This window comes from Salvia hispanica, chromosome 1 (assembly GCF_029641045.1).
Source record: "Salvia hispanica isolate PSC_SH4W2 chromosome 1, Shi_PSC_v1, whole genome shotgun sequence".
In the NCBI taxonomy this organism is placed as follows: Eukaryota; Viridiplantae; Streptophyta; class Magnoliopsida; order Lamiales; family Lamiaceae; genus Salvia; species Salvia hispanica.
Window position 1 is genome coordinate 23,500,692 of NC_142692.1, and position 20,328 is coordinate 23,521,019.

Genomic DNA, 20,328 nt, shown 5'->3' on the forward strand with positions numbered 1-20,328 from the left:
TATATAATAATATTTTGATACATTATTATTATTATTATTATTATTATTATTATTATTATTATTATTATTATTATAATGTCCTATCTTGCTTTTCTCAATTTTTCATCTTGATTAAATGACTGCACACCACTAAATTATTATATTAATATTTTATTATAAAATTAATGTAATCCTACCCGTGGGCGAACCTACTAAGGGTTTTGGGGGATCCTTAGAACCCCAAAGATTGAAATACTCCTATATATTTTATATTCATTCAAATCATGCTTTCATTTAATCGCTCAAGTGGTATGTTGCAAGGTAGAAACTTAACAGCTTGTGCTAAAAAAATCCTATCAAGCACAATTGGACTTTATTTACAATTTTGTGTGGTATTCTTACATCTGTTATTCATGAAAATATTTTTTTTTTTTTATCGTAATTCATTAGTTAATTTATTTCAAAATCTATTTAGAGTTGATAATTTCATTTTTTTTTGCTATTTTTAGTGATTTTTTTCTACAACTATTGTACACAAAAAATTTCATAGAGTAATTCATTACTTAACTTAATTCAAAATTTACTCATAATTAGTACTAATATTAAATATATACATATCATGAGTTTTCATATACTATCATTTAATTATTTCAATCTCATTACACATCTCATGAACATCTTTGTCGCAACTTTCGGCTACGCCGACATAAAAAAAAAGAACCCAACAATTGTTATCAATATATTGAAACCCCCAACGACAAAATCCTGGGTCCGCTACAGAATCCTACTACTCTCTTCATCCACCAATAAATTTTATATTTATTTTTTACTATTTTCGGTAATGAACCCTCATTATACTAACTTTATCTCTCCCATATTTTATTATAATGTTATTGTATATAAAAATAAAATCCACCTGATTCCAATTGACATTTTCACCAACTTTCTACTTATATTTCTAAAAAACCCATGCTGAATAAAAACTTCCCTTATATTAATGGACAAAGGAAGACGGGAGCAGTATATAAATATGAGATTTACGTCTCATTAAAATTTTCCACTTAATTTTTTCATATTTTTTAAAAATCCACATCGAATGAAAGCGAGAGAATATATCAAAAAGTTGAGAATACCAAATTACACGTGAAAAGAAGAAGAAAAATGTCAGCAGTTATTGTAATTAATGCAAATTAATTATGATTAACATCTTATTTATTTAGTGGCTGAAAATTGAACAGGTTGGTGACCACACATGAAGACGCGCATTCGATATTAGCATAATTAGGCTTATGTTTTTCATTATAACAATAAGCTGATTAGGTTTACATATTATTCGACGAGTATAATCGGAGTATTATGCAAAACAAAAAAAAAAAAATTCAAATTTAGTGGTTAAGTTATGTCTCATGACAATGACAATTTGATTTGGTATGTCTCACCAATATTATTTTGCTAAATAAAAATATATAAAAATACAAAAAGCTAGTGAAACCAAGTGGAAATATGTGGAATGAAAATTGAAAAAAAATAATGAATTGCGACACATGAAATCCAAAAGTATACGAAAAATTCTAACAGTCCCTAACATATGGAATTATAAAAAATAAAAAAATGAGGGAGATTGAAAGGAACAAAATTTGGTATTATAAAAAATAAAAAATGAGGGAGATTGGCTGATGTGTCAGAGGCGCTCATATTTGTCGCTCAATGATGTCGCGCAGCATAACATTCCTCTATGAGAGGATGATTGTATATGAAGGTAGTATATGCGAATTACAGAAATTTCCAGAAATCATCTTTAAAACTCATTTGGCCATATATGCTCTAGCTGGAAGTGGGCCTAATATATTTGTATTTGGCAAAAAAAGTTATTGGTGGAACACAACAAATCAGATTGCTAACGTGGTATATCTAGATCACTTTAATTTTTTCTCAAATTTTTTATCAAATGTCCACACGCCATTAAATTATAATATTGATATTTCATTATAAAATTAATATAGTACTCCCTCCGTCCACGAATAAGAGTCCCGTTTTTCCATTTTAGTCCGTCCGCGAATAGGAGTCTCGATTCACTTTTACCATAAATGGTAATAGGGTCCCACCTTCCACTAACCCATTTCACTCACATTTCATTTAAAACTAATATATATAAGTGGGACTCTTATTCCACTAACTTTTTTCCAACCACTTTTCTTAACATTTCTTAAAACTCGTGCCGCCCATAAATAGGACTCCTAATGGCGGACGGAGGGAATAATATATAAATATTAAATTAATTTTTTATTAAAATTTTCCACTTACTTTTTTTATATCTCTAAAAATTAGCATCGAATGAAAAAGAGACTATATATCACAAAGTTGAGAATCCCAAATTACACGTGAAAAGAAGTAAAATGTCAGCAGCTATTGTAATTAATGCAAATTAATGAATATGATTAACAAATCAGTGGCTGAAAATTGAACAAGTTGATGGCCACACATGAAGGCGTCCGATATTAGAACAATTAGGCTTATGTTTTTCATTAAAATAATAAGCTAATTAGGCTTACATATTGTTGGACGACTATAATCGGAGTATTATGGGAAAAAAAAGTTCAAATTCAGTGGATAAGCTATACCACGTGCCAATCTGATTTGGAATGTTTCACCGATATTATTTTGCCAAGTGAAAATATATACAAGAGGCAAGAGCTCTACTTCTACATGTAATAAGCATAATGAATACGGAAAGAAAAAGACAATCTCTTGTATTATGAAAACTATCACAAATTTTTATTTGGGGGGGGGAGGAGGGAATACTAATTGTTAGAAATTTTCCGGTGTTCGAAAGCAACTGTGATGCAGTGCAAAATTAGCGAAAGATTAAGATAATTACGAGAGAAAAAGAATAAAAATAAGTGACTAGTGACTTAAACCAACATAACATAACATACAATGTCGCTAAAGCAACAGTGACATTGTCAGAACTGCTACTCTATCCGTCTCACTCAAGATGTCCACTTTTTCTTTTTAGTTTGTCTTGTTCGAAATTTTCGCTTTCTATATTTGAAAATAAATCTCTCTCTCCTCTCTCCTCTCTCCCCATTAAATATATTCAACTTCTATACTTTTTTTTTTCACTCTACTTACTCAACCTAATAACTCCTCCTAAGACCTCGTGCCACTACATATTGTGGACATCTTGAGTGGAACGAGGGAAGTATTCATAAGCTATATAATACCATTATTTGGCCTATCTATAATTAAATTTCAAAATGATATCAATAGCATTGTTTTAATAAAATTTACAGATTTTATATGATATAATTATTTGACCGTTTTGGTTTCTAACATAGTCAAAATTGAAGGGTCGATTAACAATAACTAACATAATGAGCAAATCAATTATACTTATAAAAATACAAATTATTTGATATATTTATTTATAAAATAATCAAAATTAAAAAATAGAATAATGATTAATACTATAAATAAAAAATAAGTATTAGTAATATGTAAATGTGATCTTTTTTGTATGACGTATTATTTTTAAAGGTAGCAATATTTTAAAACACATATATTTTTTTTAGTTTGGTATATTGTACTAGTTGTTTTTTGTGCCTCTAGCAATATTTCAATTTATTAATGTTGCGGTACATTGACATAAATAGTGACTTCAAACATCGCATGTCAATAATTTATTTTGTTCCTATCCAAATTTTATTTAGGGATATATAGTTGTGGTCGCCTAGTCACGAGCGCTATATCAACCAAAAATCTTGAAAAATGAATAAATATTGACAAAGTCACTAATACATTCAATAAATTGCAAACACTCGGTAAATTGCACTCTTTAGAGTGGATACAATACAATGGAGGAAAAGATAGGCTGTATTTAAAGAATAGTAGTAATAACTTAGGTTGAAAAAACAAAAAACAAATTATTTAAAGCATGATAAACCATTAACATAAGAGCTTCCATAAAATATCATCGATCCTTATTTAGCAGGCATTTTTATCATTAGCAGATTTGAGTTGCTCTTCCAATCTACCTCTCAATCTTTGGTCAACCCAGTTGACGATGTCGGAGTATACGATGTCGAGATTTTCTGGGAGCTCACCGTACGACAACGAGTGCCACATTCCCGGGTACAGCTTGATGGTCTTGTCCGTTGCGCGTGCAGTTTCATGTAGTGTTTTGCTCACCGATGGATCCGTCACCTTATCTTCTTCCCCGTGCAGAACAATAAACGGCAACGAAACCTACATTTTATTTTATCAGAATTCATTAATTCTGAATTATATTAATACTGTAGTTGAAAAAGACAAATTAAATACTTTAGGAGACAAAGCCAAACCTCTTCAAGCCTTTGTTCCAAATCAATGCTAGCTGAATAGAGTTGGCAGCTTGTTAATAGTCGAGGTCGGCCTTTGTATGTGTAAGGGTTGGACCTAACCTGTGAGCATTAATAGAAGGCTGGTTTTAATTAATCAGCAATTAAATTTAAAATAAAATGTCAATTAGTATAGTTAATACATCTTGTCTAACTTGTGGATCCCTAAAGGCAATGTCAATTATATCTGGAGTTGGAGTAACTTTCCACGTAGGGATGATGCGAGCCAAAGCGATCACAATAGTGATAACCACGGGGCTTGGTTTTATCTCGTCAGCAATCTGTGGTTGTTCAATTTGCAAGATTATATCTCGAGATTAAATATTTATGATGTTGGGTTCATTAGATTGAATCCCAAACCTCAATCCTAAATAGATAATTATGCGATAATTAGTCATAGTCACCTCTATGATTAAAATAACTTCACAATTGAATTCTGATTATTATTTTGTCTAACAATTTGGTTATGAATTATGATAGAAGAGAATATATTTGACCTTACACATGGGAGCAACAAGGATGGCACCATCCCAAAAGGCAGGCTTTTTTCTATGCAAGCGTAGGACCATCGCCCCTCCCATTGATTCCCCCATTAATATCCTCAGCTTATTCCTATTCTCTTTCCTCTCTGCATCAGCATTATTTGAATCATCACAACTCACAACCAATGGTTGAATTTTGAATGTCAAACTAATTGGACCACAATTGATAGTACTACTATAATAACAAGTCAGAAAATCTGACCGGATATATTGGTGAAGTGATCGGAGAGATCGTCGACGAGATCATCGAAGCTGGTGATAAGCCCGAGCAGGCCGGACGATTTCCCATGGCCCTCGCAGTCAATCCCGTGCACTTCATAGCCCGCCTTCACTAGTCTAGCAGCACAGCCTGTTCCAATCAGTCAATTAATCCATCAATTAAATAATTAAATCGATAGAAATTCATAGGTTCCATTCTAAAACCAATTGGTTATAGGAAGACCAGACTCATTAAACTTATATAGTGATTTCTATCGACACTTATGTTTTATATTCAGTTTAATTTCCAACACAAACAAATACTCCTATAAACGATTATATATTCGATTTTTAGTTACCTCTCATGGAGATGCTACACTCCATGCCGTAGCCATGGCAGAGAAAAATCAGAGCTTTTGCCTCTGTATCTGTGGGTCCCCATCGGCAGCTGAATAGCTTCACTCCACGTGGACTCACTATGAATTTCTGTATCAAAATTAATTCATATTAGTATTTCATGAGTTTGCGGATCGAGTTTTCAAAAATTTCGCTTGTTTAGTAGGTTTAATAAATTACCTCATCGTATTTGACGTTGTTGTTTTCGGTATCCTGCAAAAAAAAAAAAAAAAAGGTTTTAGTAATGATATGTGATTTAAAAAATGCGTAGGAATGTATACGTACCATTTGTATGCAAGCAAAAAAAGCAGCAGAAAATTGATAGAATTTGCTATGTGGGGATATTGTATTTGGATGAAATACTATATATGAATATTTATGGAGCGGAAACGATGCGTCTAAATCGACGACTAACTCTTATCTATCCTTTTAGTTTTGACTACTAGGTTACATATCCTTTTCAATTAATAATCCCACTGTTTTTATTTATAGAGTATTAATTATATAAGTGCCTAATACGGTACATGTCTCGTCTTATTTTAATGTGATGTGCTGTATAATTAAATTTCGAAAATTTTGTATCACAACAGAATTTTAGGTTCCATCGTTTGGGATATATATTTATTAAATATAGGAACTCATTGATGGTTTTCGCTATTTACTCACTTTCTTTTCTGGAAAAATAATTCAAGATTTCTGATCAGCGCGTTACCTTCTTTTTAATTTGCATTTTTGGAATGAAAGAATATAATGTTTGCATAGTAAAAATTTCAAACATAAGCTACACAAAGTATCTTATTTCAGTAGCGTGAATTGCACTGTGCATAAATTATTGTATGTAATTATATTGTATCTTTCTCGAGGTTGGGTGATGACGACGTATATATAAATATTATTTTTTATTATTCGTTTTTTCAAAAAAAATTCATGAATGATTTAGGATTTTCTATGTTAATGAGTGATGACGACGTATAAATAGTATTTAAGTAACTCACATTCCATTTTATGAGAGGAGAAAGAATAAACGGAAATATAATATTTTAATTGAAAAATACAAAGAAACTAAAACAAAAATATGTAATAATAGTCGAGCCGACGAGGTCTCTTTCCGTACGATTAGGTTATACGCCCCGATAATGCTTTTGATTAGGAGAAGTGTCTCCAAAGATAAACCATGTTCGTCTCGTTTGTTGCATATTCATCGAGACAATACGAGCTCCGATGAACTAGAAGAGACATGGACAAAACTTTAACGATGACAATATAGTGAACGCAGAACTTTTCATATACTTTGTATTATGCAAAAATATGAATAATGCATGGAATACATATTCTATTTATGGTGTAGTCTACTCAGTATTAATTTATCGAATTTTGAACAAGATTTGTTGGGCTTTCATTTTTCAAGACTAGTGTAGGGATAGGATCATTCGATATTCACTAATTATCGGGACCTCTTTTATTGATTGAGCTCTGAGATGGTTAATCTCAGTAAATACAAGCCAAGTACACAACAATCTATTACAAGATTACAAGTAAGCTGACTAAGTATCTATTACATTTATGAACCCTAATCAGAAACCCTAGCTATCTTCAGATCCTTAACCGGATCTGGAATCCAAGCCTCTACTGATTGGGGAACCCTGCACAACGACTTCACAAGGCCAAGGACCTCCTTAATCTTCACCAACTAGTCTCAAGGGAGCACTGCGAAGTAACCAAACCCTAACCTTAGGGATACTCCAACTGCTACAACACAGAGATCACCTCAGTTCACAAGGATCTAACACCAATATCTCAGAACACTGCTTCGCAACACAAGAACCCTCGAAGAAGCCTCCAATCACACATGAATCCAACAAAGAAGTTGGACTGAACCCTAGATCTGTGTGTACCAAACCATGGCATAGAGTGTGCAGTCATATTCTCCGCCTTGATGTCCTTCCATGTCATCACATCCACTTGGTCAAGGGTCATGGTCTTTTCCTTGGTTTCCCACCAAAAGTCGGTCACATTCGTGAGTTGCTAGGTTACACAAATCAATCACTCTTCATCAGTGCACTTCATGAAATCAAAGATGCTATTCAATGCGCGTATCCAAGTCTCGGCCTTTGCCATTTCTCCTATCCCATCGAAAATAGGAGGATTTTGCTCTAGAACAACTGTTCAATGCGCTATTTTGGCTTAGGTGGAGGAGGTGAGGATGCTTGCACGCGTTTCTTCTTTCGATTGTTTTTCAGTTTGAGTTAATTCATTTTCGCCACTTGATGGATTATTTCCTCTTGTCGACGACCTTCGTTCGTAAAATCATAATCTATCGAATAGTGATGATCTTATGCGACGATCTTACATACACCGACTCTCATTTGTTATCCGCGTATCCTTTGATCAACCACGTATATAAATCTTAAGCCACATAACGAGATCATTTGAGGTACACAACTTTTTCTCAGTATTGTGTTTTCTCCATGAGTAATATCCAGGTATGGTATAACATTTGATTCTTTGGCCGCTTGCTACAAACTAAGCGTAGATGCAAAAATATACAACTCCTCGTGTTTTTCGGAAAAGCCCAAGGCTGCATCCTTTGTGAGAGTCTTGTATCAAGAATTTGAGAATTAATTTAACAGTCTTACTTGGATATGGACCGATTTCAAATTATAACAACACCGTTAAAACGTCTTTAAATTGGAAGAGTTCCAAAATCACTCAAGGAAACAAGAATTTCAAATTTCAGCTCGACTTTTGTTTTGAATCTCAACACTAACTTGCAACAATTGGTTTGGGACATCCCAACAGAGCTTGAAAGATCATAAGATAGTTCATGGATATAGAATGGAATCGAATTAAATCTCAGTTCCCACAATAGGCTACCAAACAAGATATTTTTCAGTTGTACGACCACATTTGAAAGGTCCAGACATTAACGAATGATGGTTCAAATATGTCAAAGCCAGAAATGATCAGTTTCATGAGGATTTAGAAACGTAGGCAGTTACTAGACTGTGATGATCATAGTTCAACGAAATCATAAGAGCATCCCCAGTGGGTGCGGACTTCCCATAGCCTTCCCGACGGACTTCCCAAAAACACCTCCTGCCACGTCATAAGGACTTCCCATAGCCTTCCCTGCACAGTGGCGGACATCCCATAGCCTTCCCGCGCGGACTTCTCGCAAAATTTTTTTTCACAAATTCACCAAATTAAACAATTTACGGAATTAATAAACAATATACGGTATTAAAATTTCAGCCACAATGCAGAATTAAACAAAATGCAAAATAATTTCATTAGATAAAAAAAAAAAACAATAAAAAAACTTCATCAAATTACAATCACGAACATCCCTAACGATGACCCCGACGCAACCATAGCTCTTCAATTAAATCGTTCTGGAGTCGAATATGGGCTTGTCGTTGGCGCATGTCACCAAACGCATGCACCTGCTCGGTCCTTTCATGGGGTACCCCCATACATCCACTGGGGGTGGCCACACCGTGGCTTGGACCGACACCATCACCACCATGGCTCTGGTGCAAAGTAATCCACGTACAACCGATGGTGTGCAGCGATGCGGTCCCTAGGTATTTGAGTTCGATGATGGATGGGCCGAGGTACCGCCGGCTGTCGCTGCTGCTGCATGGCCGCCTGTAACGCCCGATTTATCTCCCTAGACGTAACGGCATGCAGCTTATCCCTAACGATCTAGCTCCAATCTGGAGCACCGCTACCACCCGCACCACTACCACTTCCACTTCCACTTGCCATTGTAAGAAACTTAGAGAGAGAGAAACTTGTTAACACAAGTGGTGCGAATGAAATGAAGTTTAACGAGCCGTATATATAGAGTTTGAAAAAAAAACAAAACAAAACAAAATTATCGGACGTCCGCCCGGGACGTCCGTCCGCATGACACAGCGGCGGACGTCCCGTAGCCTTCGCGACGGATGTCGCATGAATGCCGTGGAACTCCCGTGTCTGCACGGGACGTCTGTCTTCCCCCCTTCGTCGCCCAATGGCGGACGTCCACCACGGACGTTGGGCACGCCGGTCCGACGCCCGGCGGACGGCCGCCACTGATGATATGGAATAGTAAAATCACATCAATAGGTTCATAAGTCTGTGAAAGACAGTAGACGTCAAGGAAACTTTTGAAAAGAATCAAGTGGATTTAATCTGTTAAGGGAAAGTACAAAATGTAGGCCTTAACTTCGTTGTGGAGAAAGAAAAATTCTGATATGGGAACGGTACATGTAGTGCGACTGGGCCAAAAGAATTTCATTTCTATAAGAAAGGACCTACCATATACATGGCTACAAATGAAAGTTGAATAAAAGTTCGAAGAATAATATCCCATAGAAAACATGCATGGACACGTGGTCATAATGAAGGACATAATTAAAAGCAACTTTTAGGAATAAAGTTCAATGATGAAGGCTCACAAAATCAAAATATTGTACTTATGAATGATGATTCAATGAACACTACAATCAATCCAAATGTCCAAAGTTATAAGGGCAAACCCCAATTTCCAAGAACTGGAAGTGAATCAAGACTCGATGTAGGAAAAGAAATAATGGGCATTACTGTAACGCCCCACTTTTTCGAACCCTAATTTGTGGGTTATAAAATTTTTGCATTAAATGCTTTTAATGCTATGGAGTATGTGGATTAATTGATGAGTGATTTAATTGAGTGATTTCTTTGTGACCTAATTGCGATTTGGAGTTGAGATCGATTGAATAGTAAAAAATGTGGAAAAAATGACTTGGCCGTTGAAAGGTCAATGTGTTGAGAATATGAGGTGGAAGTAAAAATGCCTGATTTTGTGAAATGATTGTGTGAATATTCGATGCGGGGTAATATAATTCATAAATATCCTACACATATTATTGGAATTTTTGACCCCTATTATTATTGGAGAAGGAATCTTATTTTTCTTGGATTTAATTATTCGCTTGGGATAATTATCCAAATTAAATCCAAAGTTCAAATATTCTCTAATTCCTCCATGGAATTTTCGAAACCCACCTTATTCCTAGGGATATTTCGAAAATCCCCTTATTAAGGGAAGAAGGAATTGTTTATTATATTATTTGATCCCTTATTTATTCTCTCCCATGAATAAATATAAATATTCTAGCATATCTTACCATATCTAAAGAGATCTTGCCATATCCTATTTAAATTAGGATTTGAATTTAAATCCTAGGCATACAAATCGCCTACTCCATATTTATTTGGGAGGATTTATTATTTTATTCTGCTCCGTGATATTTTATTCTACTCCGTGAAATACCCAAATTTAATCAAATGCTAATTAAATAGCATGAAATTCGAATTCCCCCTTATTTCTCTCTAATATCACGCCAACTCTCTCCCTCTTATCTTCCCAAATCTTTAATTTAATTAATTAAAGATATTATATCTTGCACTCTATAAATAAGAGAGAAACCCTAAACCTAGAATTAAAAAAAATCGCCCCTCTCTCTTTCAAAATGACGTGTCCCACTTCCTCCACTCCATCTTCAACTTGTTTTCTATTTATTCAAGATCTCTTCATTCTTTACAAAGAATTGAAGTTGAAACTCGAGAATTGTTGAAGAATCAAGGCTATTACTTTGTTCTACCGTTTGTTCTATCAGGAAAAGGTATTTTTATATCAATCTTTTCTCATCTAACCAATTAATCGGTGTTCTTGAACCCTCATGCATATAGATCGAGTGAAAAGGAAAAACCAATTGATGAATGAGGTGTTTATGTGTGTGTGTGTGGATCGTTTGTGCGTGCGTGTGTGTGTGCATGCCTCGGTGTGCGTGCGCGTGTGTTGTGTGTGTGAGTGTGATATGTGTTGTAAAACACTCATGCGTGACATGTTTTGATGATAGATCTGGAGTTGTAGTGCGAATAAAAAGTGATATGATAATCATGTCTTGATTTTGAATGGTGATATTAATACGAATTGATGGGAAAAGGGAAACGTTGGGAACATGTGATAAGACTAATTTCATGCATTGGTTATAGGGATGAATTTTGTGATTTCCTGGGTCTAACAAGGTTTTATAAGCCAGGTGTGTAGAGAAATCGCCAGCCCCAGGAAGAAGACGAAGATTGCCTGGAAGAAGAAGCTGGCGGGAAACGTGAGCGGAAGAAGGAAGAGTTACTAGACTAAGGAGCATCTAATTGGAGGGCAAAATGGGAATCACAAGAACAGTCTAGAAGCTCTACCTACTATAAATAAGAGCACGCGATCAACATGAAGAGATCTCTTTTTCCACTTCGGCTCTTAGCTTAGCTTTTTCCACTTCTCTCTACACACACTTGAGGGGAATCATTCTGGGGAGTTCACGTTTCGGATCTAGTTGTGGTGTAACACCGTCTCTATGGAGGCGAAGATACAATCGTTATTTGCTTTCAGTTTACATTTCGTATTTCCCCGAGTCTTCGCTGTTCGAAGCTCGGTTGTGTTTTGTTATTCCCTTGTTGGATACTTCGTATTTTACTATGGAGATTTCTATTTTTTTTTTCAGTTATGATATTGTCCTTTTATTTGTTTGCTTTGGTGGATATTGTTGGTTGATTTGAGTTTGGAATTTGAATTGCTTGGAGATTGTGGTTGATCGGTTGAATCTAGTTGAATCTGTGAAGATCGGAGATGGAAATGGTGTTTGATTGTTGTGGATGGCTTGGATCCGGAGTGGATGAAGCATCCGACGTATAGATCTGTCGCATTTGCATGATTATGATGTTTTGAATTCTATTTACTTGCTTGCCTCGTCTGGTAGTCATGGATCTATGTTAGTTTCAGTGGTTCTTTGAGTCAATCGGTTTAATTTTGTTCACACTGTTTCGATCTTGTTTGCTCTGTTTTTCACCGGTTGTTTCGTGATAAAAGTAAGAGAAGATGATGTCGCTGTTAGTTAGTCCTTTAGTTAGTTAATCTGCAGCTTTTTCCGTCGTACTATGCCGTTTTAGGAAATGGTCCCCACATTTCACTTTTCGTCTGTCTAGGCTAGCTCAGGAAGTCGTTTACCCAGTCAAGTAGTCATTTCAATTACTATCAGTCATCATGCATGTCCCTTCCTAGATCTAGCTGTTAGAATAGAATATTATATTTACTCAGTCTAGGAATTAAAGCTCAACCCCGAAAATTGCGTGGCAGCAGCCAAAAATAGCTTCCAGGTCTTTGAGCATGTTTACTTACACATCTGTCTCTGTGGATTCGATCCCTGCTTCCATGTACTAATCTTTTTAGCTATAGCGGGTTGAGGGTTTTGAAGGGCGAAGGAAGTGATTGTGTGTCCAACGACAGGTTACCCAAGGATTCTCTGAGTTCCTAAACCCTGTGTCTAGTGGATTCTCTGGATCGGGAGATTTAATTTCAAACAAACCTCGCTGACTTTACGTGACTCTTCAACATGCATGATTTTCGAATCAATGTTTGAAACTGATTTGTGATACACATAATTTAAAGGTGATAACTCGCGCTCTCGGCGTGATACTAAGGGGAAGAGATTACTTGTGATCTAAGTAGTCGAGGTGGGCTTTTCTTTTAAAATAAGGACATCGTCCTAAATCTGTATTGATGAGAATGAGATCTGTGTTATCATGCTATGATTTGTTTTGTCGTGCCTATCCCTTGTGGCTATGCCACTATTGATTTAATCGAATTCGGATCCTTGTAGAGCCGCAAACTCTACTTGGGTTAGTGTAAACCAATGTTAGACCGCGTGCCAGCGTACAGGTTGGCCGGTCTAGTGACCTGGATTGCGGCCGCATTCCTTGTCATGTAGAATAAGGATATGGTAAACGTCGATGTGAAAAATGGTTGCGCGACCGTGATTTTGAATAAAAGGAATATTTTGGTGCCTCGGGCATTTCTAAAGATAAAACCTCGATGGACACTTGAAAATGGCATGATAACTACTATTATGATAAAACTGTTTTCGGCATAAGTCCACTGAGTATATTTATAGTACTCAGCCCTGCATGTGTTTTCCCTATGCGCAGGTTGAGCGGCGACGAGCGGTTGGCGGTGTTGAGCAAGTAAATTGAATAATATGATCGTTTTGAAACTCCGAGTGTAGTTGTGTCTTCATATATAGCTTCACCCTTCTCTTGGTTGCTTCCGCTGAAACATGAAACTTATTATTTTTTTGGTTGAGTTGAACTTATTCCTTTTGGTTTAGAATATTGAGACATGATATGCGTTTTTGATTATATTAAACCCTTGTCTTTTGGAGCATAAATTATGATATCTATTCATCATTGGTTTTCTTGATTAAGCCGTTGTTTTGTTGCTTGAATAGTTCATTAAATACCTTGGTCAAATCCCTTTAAATGAAACCCTAGCCTATAATCTTTGTTGCATTTAAGTCCGCCTAGTTAACGATCGCTGTATTTATTATACCCTAGAAGGGCGGGTCGTTACAGATGGTACCAGAGCCTAAGTTCTTTCCGCTCTGGACCCAAGAGTCTTATTGAATTAAAGTCTAAAAATGTGTAAATTGATTAAGTGATAATCATTGAAGGCTCAACACCACGACTCGTCTCCGCCCAACCACGAAGAATGAGGTAACATGTATCTCTTGAATATTGATTTGAATTATGAGATGTTGGAAATTGCAATGAAGGGAAGTGAATGTGATGTTTTTGAAATTTTTTTGGAGTATGAAATGATGAATATACATGAATGTGAAATTGCTACTTTCGACTATGCCAAAAATGATGAATGCTGTTATGCAAGTGAAAAGGTGTTAAGACTTCTATGAGTTGAATGAATGAGATTCTATATGATTGTGATTGCTTGATTGTATGATGAACGACATCTATGAGAACGAACATGAGCATGCTACTATACATAGTTGTAAATCGTGTTGTGAATGAAAATTTTGTGATAATATCGAACGTGGAAGCACGAAACGCCGAATGCGAGGCAAGCGACTTATGAGAATGAATTGCGAATCATTGAAACAGGAAAACATACGAACCATTTGCCTCGGAAATGAAATTCCATTTATTCATGATATGATAATATCTGCACACCTCCATCGTTCGACACACACACACACACACACACACACATATATATATATATATATCCATCGTACTCTCAACATCATTTGAAACCGCATACACTATTGAATTTTCTTCGACCCTTGTGCTGATGCTGAGGTTTCCTTTTGTAGAAGCTCAACCGGTATTACGCACCGATGCGAAACCGTTATGCAAAGAACAAGGTTTTCCCTGTAGAAACCTAACAAGAATTTGAATGGGATGGAAAGTCTTTTCTCCTGACCTATGTCACCGATTTCTACAACCACTGGATGGATGCATACGCGTATGGAAGAGCTACCCATCACGCGGGGATCTCGAGACTTATCCACAGCCTGCCGTCTCCTTGGAGCGAATGGGCTGCCCAAGCTGCGTTACCATTTACATGGTTCAGTCCGCCCGAGTACGAGCCTCGAGGCGATATGATTGGCCTGTTGGGAGTGCTGCTTCCGGCCATGGCCGCCGCGAGGGATGGACCACCGCTTAGGCCCCCACCGCACAAGTATCCGCCGAGTCAAGCCCGTCGATGGATATATCATCGTGATAAGGAGCCGCATGTTGATCGTGTCCCTAGTAAACCAAGGCTTAGGACTCGTATGTCTAACCCGTTGATCATACATGGGAATTTGGAAGAGATGCGTGCGATAACCCCTCCACCCCCACACGCTGGAGGAATGGACGAGGATGAGGAACCCTACGACGAAGGGCATGAGTTGGGCATGGAAAATGTCAATGAGGACGACCGAAGAGGACATGAACTTAATCAACTAGGATAATAGTCGTGGAATACTTTGTTTTGTTTCCCCCATGTTTTTCGATTGATTTGCTTGACTTTCTACCTTTTATTTTTGCTACTCTTTTACCATCTGCGTTTGATTCTAAGACCTCTTTGAGGCAACATTTTGATTAATATTCCATGGGGAGATTTTTCCACTTTTTACTATCTTATGATGCAATGGACTTTCATAATGTCTTTCCATACCATTGTGAAATTTTCTATCGGTACTTCATCATACCGTCGCATGATGCCATCCTATCGCACAACTGTCTTCCAAATGCCTTATTGCGCCTTATACTTCGCTACTTTGTAGTACAGTTGTCTTCGTGACATTTTCGTACAAGTCCCTTTTTGCTAAATGAGCAATGATCCTTTTGCTATCCTATGATGCAACTGATCCTCGATATGATAACACCTTGACACTGCTCTTTTGCTATCCACCTTTGATATCTTGTGATACGAGAACATTCCACCATTTAAATTTTGATACGATTGACCCATGAACCTTGTTTATCAACTATACCACATGACTGTTGCTAGACCTTGTTAATAACCCGTATAATGCTAAATTAGAATGCCGCCAAGACGCAACCGAGAACTAACTCCTAAGATGGAGGATGAGGACAGCGTGTCACAACCCATTCCGCCGCCTCCATGCCCACCGCTTCCGGTCGATCGGGAAATTGTGAAGTTATTTTTAGAGCAGAAACCACCTATGTTTAACGGACTGGGAGAACCGGCCAAGGCCGAATCGTGGATACGAGCACTAGAACGCATCTTCGCGATTTTGGGATGCAATGATCGAGAACGAATGAGTTGTGTGACCCACCAACTAACTGAGGCAGCTGACTTTTGGTGGGATATTAGAATGAAGACCATGCCACGAGACCAAGTAGAGGCGATGGCATGGGAAGGTTTTAAGACTGAAATATACAACAAGTATGTGCCAAAGAGCTACCGAAAGACAAAGGCATCCGAGTTCCACAATCTGACCCAAGGACGCATGACTGTGACTGAGTACGATCGAGCGCTCAATAGCATGACCCGGTACGCCCCTGATCAAGTCGATACTGACGAGAAGCTGTCTGACAAGTTCCGTGAGGGACTAAGGCCCGAGATAAGAATATCGTTGGCTAGTCGAGGGAGACTCCCCTACTCTGAAGCATTAGCACTCGCACTGGATATTGAGGCAGCAATGCCTAAAGAGAAAGCTAAGGAGAACACCACATCGTCTTTACCTCCATCACACCACTCCCGAGAGAAAAGGAAGTGGGATGATTCTAGGACTTCCTACGACGGAAAACGGTACCAGTCGAATCAACACCGATCCCAGCATGGAGGAGGGCAACATACGTCTAGCAAGAGAGGAGACTACCGACCCAGGGCACCGCAGTGCAATGTGTGCTCTAAGTACCATTTCGGAGAATGCCGATATCAGAACATTGTCAAGTGCTATACCTGCGGAGGAAATGTCCACTTCTCTAGGGAGTGTCCAAGTAATAAGGTAGGATCGGGATCAAGGTAGAACGATCAAGGATCCCGTCAGCAATCAAGGGCACCTCAGAATGAATCGAGAGGAAATCGCAACCCACCGTCGCGGCAGCAACAACCTCACCGCCCAAGACTTCCTCCTCAAGCTAGAGCGTACGCGTTGGAGCAAAAGAAACCGAAGATTGAGCGAGATGAACGTGAGAAAGGAAATCTGACAGGTATGGGCAAAATCCTTGACACCCCCATTGTTGTGTTGTTTGACACGGGCGCATCATATTCATATATATCTTAAATATGTGTGCACACTTTGAGCTTGCTTGTTAGAAAATCTGAACATAGAATGATGGTGACCTCACCAATAGGAGGAATGATAGAAATATCTAGAACATGTTCGAACGTTGAAATTGTTATGGGAGAACTTAAGATAGTTGCTCACAACCTGCGAGTCATGAAAATGGAGGATATCGATATAATCTTGGGAATGGACTGGATGACTACAAACTTTGCGACGATTCGTTGTAAGGAGAGGCAGATATCTCTACAAGCTCCGGGGAAGAAACCTACCGTATACCATTGAATCTTGATGAACCGGTGAACCGCTATAATATCCGCGCTTCAGGCTACCGCAATGATGAAAAAAGGGCGAACTGCCTATCTCATCCTCTCCATGGAGAGGAGAAGGAGGAAAAGAAGATGGAAGATGTCGCTGTCGTGCAAGAATTTCCAGACGTTTTTCCCGAAGTGTTACCTGGACCGCCGCCAGATCGACAATTGGAGTTCACAATCGACCTCGAGCCGGGAGCCGCACCTGTATCCAAAGCACCATATCGAATGGCGCGCCTAAAGAGTTGGAGGAACTCAAGATACAACTCCAAGAGCTCATGGACCTAGGTTTAGTTAGGCCTAGTGTCTCGCCGTGGGGCGCACCAGTACTTTTCGTGAAAAAGAAGGATGAGTCGATGAGAATGTGTATCGACTATAGAGAGTTGAACAAATTGACTCTCAAGAACAAGTATCCACTGTCGAGGATAGATGACTTGTTCGATCAACTTCGAGGAGCAGGCGTGTTTTCAAAGATGGACTTGAGGTGATATGGATCCATGTATTTTATGATCCATTTCCCAAGGATTACCCATTTAATGATGCTTGATCTAACTATTTTTGTGAGATTGATTTTCAATTTATCAACACAAGACACAAGATAATAAAGATCCAACCAACAAAAATTGAATCTAAACAAGAATGGATGAAAGATTAGGAATGGAAAGCATGTGTATAAAGATGAGATAAGAGAGCTACAACCATAGGACCTTAACCAAAAAGATGGAGACAACCCTAGGCAACTTTCATTAGCTCTATCACCCCGTGGCTCCACTACTCAATGGATACACTCCATTGATGCATACCTCTACTTGAATTAATCAAAGATGGAAACAAGAAACCTTCAAGGAAGGAATTGGATACAATCCTCAAAGAGGAAACTCTTTAGGGTAGAAACTTTAATTCAGCAAAAACCTCTGGAAAAGAAATGACATCAAGAGGTATTTATACTATGGGTCCAAAAATAGAAAGTTGGCCCACAAAATCTAAAAAATTGGCATAATCGCCCGGTCGGCCGTTTTTCACATGCCAAAATGCCCGGCCCGGGAGTTTTCCCTGTCCCCGGGCGATTTTCACAAGCGAAACGCCCGGTCGGGCGTTTTTCCCGAAGCTCCCGGCCTTCTCTGCGCGACTTCCGTAAAACCGCCATAACTCCCTCATTCGGACTCCGATTGGGATGTGCAAGATACCCACGCGAAGCTGTTTCCAAGACGAAGACAATGGTGGTAGTTTCATAGCTTTCGGATGTCATCTCAATAGGACGATTTCCAGTTGAATCCAACTGTAGTTGAAATCCTTGACGCACGGCTTCCATGATCGTATCATGAGGTCCGGATATCATCAACTATGAGTTCGAAGGGAGGACATACCGAAGACTGCGTTTCGTACGAGATATGGACACTACGAGTTCGTTGTGATGCCGTTCGATCTAACGAATGCCCCAACGGTATCCATGGACTTGATGAAGCGGGTATTCCACCCATACTTGGATAAATTCGTCTTAGTATTCATAGATGATGTTCTAGTCTACTCGAAGAACGAGAAGGAGCATGAGGAGCACCTACGAATCACGTTGGAGACATTGAGGACCGAGAAGCTGTACGCCAAATTCAGCAAGTGTGAATTCTGGCTGAAGGAAGTGAACTTTCTAGGACACATTGTGTCGGCAGAAGGAATCCAAGTGGACCCCGCCAAGGTTGAGGCAGTACAACAATGGAAGTCACCTTCGACACCGAACGAGATTTGGAGTTTCCTGGGATTGGCAGGATACTACCGAAGGTTCATTGAAGGATTCTCCAAGATAGCGAGACCAATGACCCAACAGCTCAAGAAAGGAGTCAAAGTAAATTGGACCACGGAATATGAAGCGACTTTTCAACTTTTGAAGGAGAAATTGACCACCGCACCAGTGTTATTCGTGCCAGAGCCGGGAGTGAACTACGTAGTCTACACCGACGCTTCGAAGGTTGGACTAGGATGCGTGTTGATGCAAAACAACAAAGTGATCACCTACGCGTCACGACAATTAAAACCACACGAGTTGAACTACCCAACCCACGATTTGGAGTTAGCAGCAGTAGTACATGCCCTAAAGATTTGGAGGCATCATCTCTACGGAGTTAGATGTGAAATCTTTACGGACTACAACAGCTTGAAGTATTTCTTCGAGCAGAAGGATTTGAACATGCGACAACGAAGATGGCACGAACTAGTAAAGGACTAAGATTGTGGCATCAACTACCACCCTGGCAAAGCAAATGTAGTGGCAGATGCTTTGAGCCGTAGAGACCATTCGCAACTAGCTACTTTTCTAACAGAAGAGGAAAGTTTGATACGAGAATTTAGTAAATTGCGATTAGAAGTGGTAAGGGCATCCAAAACAGTGGAAGGATGAATTGCCACCTTAGTGGTTGAACCAGATCTGAAACCGAGAATCGTTGCAGTGCAACAGATGGATGCGAAATTGGAGGAAATCCGAATTGAAGTGAGAACCGGTGAATCCGAAAATTTTAGTGAGGAGTCCGACCAAGCCCTCGTCTTTGAAGGGAGACTGTGCGTGCCCAATGACGAGGAACTCAAGAACGAGATCATGAGTGAAGCTCATGAGAATCCATACACTGCTCACCCTGGAAGCACGAATATGTATCAAGACTTGAAGAAGTCCTTTTGGTGGAATGGCATGAAGAGGGATATCACGGCATTTGTGGAGCGTTGCTTAGCCTGCCAACAGGAAGGCCTTACATCAACGACCGCATAGAAAGTTACAACCACTAGAGATACCCGAGTGGAAATGGGAGCACATCGCCATGGATTTCGTGACGGCCTTGCCAAAGACCTTTAATGGGAACACCGCAATTTGGGTGATTATAGACCGACTTACCAAGTGTGCGCACTTCATACCGATTCCTATAAC

The 20,328-nt window shown here is 38.5% G+C and overlaps 2 protein-coding genes across 2 annotated transcripts; one reads left to right on the forward strand and one right to left on the reverse strand.

Moving 5' to 3' along the window:
• Window positions 1-3,756: 3,756 nt before the first annotated feature.
• On the reverse strand, window positions 3,757-5,879 carry LOC125224322 (caffeoylshikimate esterase-like). The gene is made up of 8 exons (XM_048127706.2): window positions 5,777-5,879; window positions 5,672-5,704; window positions 5,455-5,581; window positions 5,100-5,246; window positions 4,853-4,983; window positions 4,499-4,636; window positions 4,320-4,418; window positions 3,757-4,224 (listed from the first exon to the last, which is right to left on the reverse strand). The coding sequence occupies exons 1-8, from the start codon at window positions 5,777-5,779 to the stop codon at window positions 3,964-3,966; spliced, it is 939 nt and encodes a 312-aa protein (XP_047983663.2). The 5' UTR covers window positions 5,780-5,879; the 3' UTR covers window positions 3,757-3,963.
• Window positions 5,880-15,933: 10,054 nt separating this feature from the next.
• LOC148933462 (uncharacterized) lies at window positions 15,934-16,848 on the forward strand. The gene has a single exon (XM_089060236.1). It carries the CDS (start codon window positions 15,934-15,936, stop codon window positions 16,846-16,848), a length of 915 nt encoding a protein of 304 aa, XP_088916362.1.
• The last annotated feature ends 3,480 nt before the right edge of the window (window positions 16,849-20,328 follow it).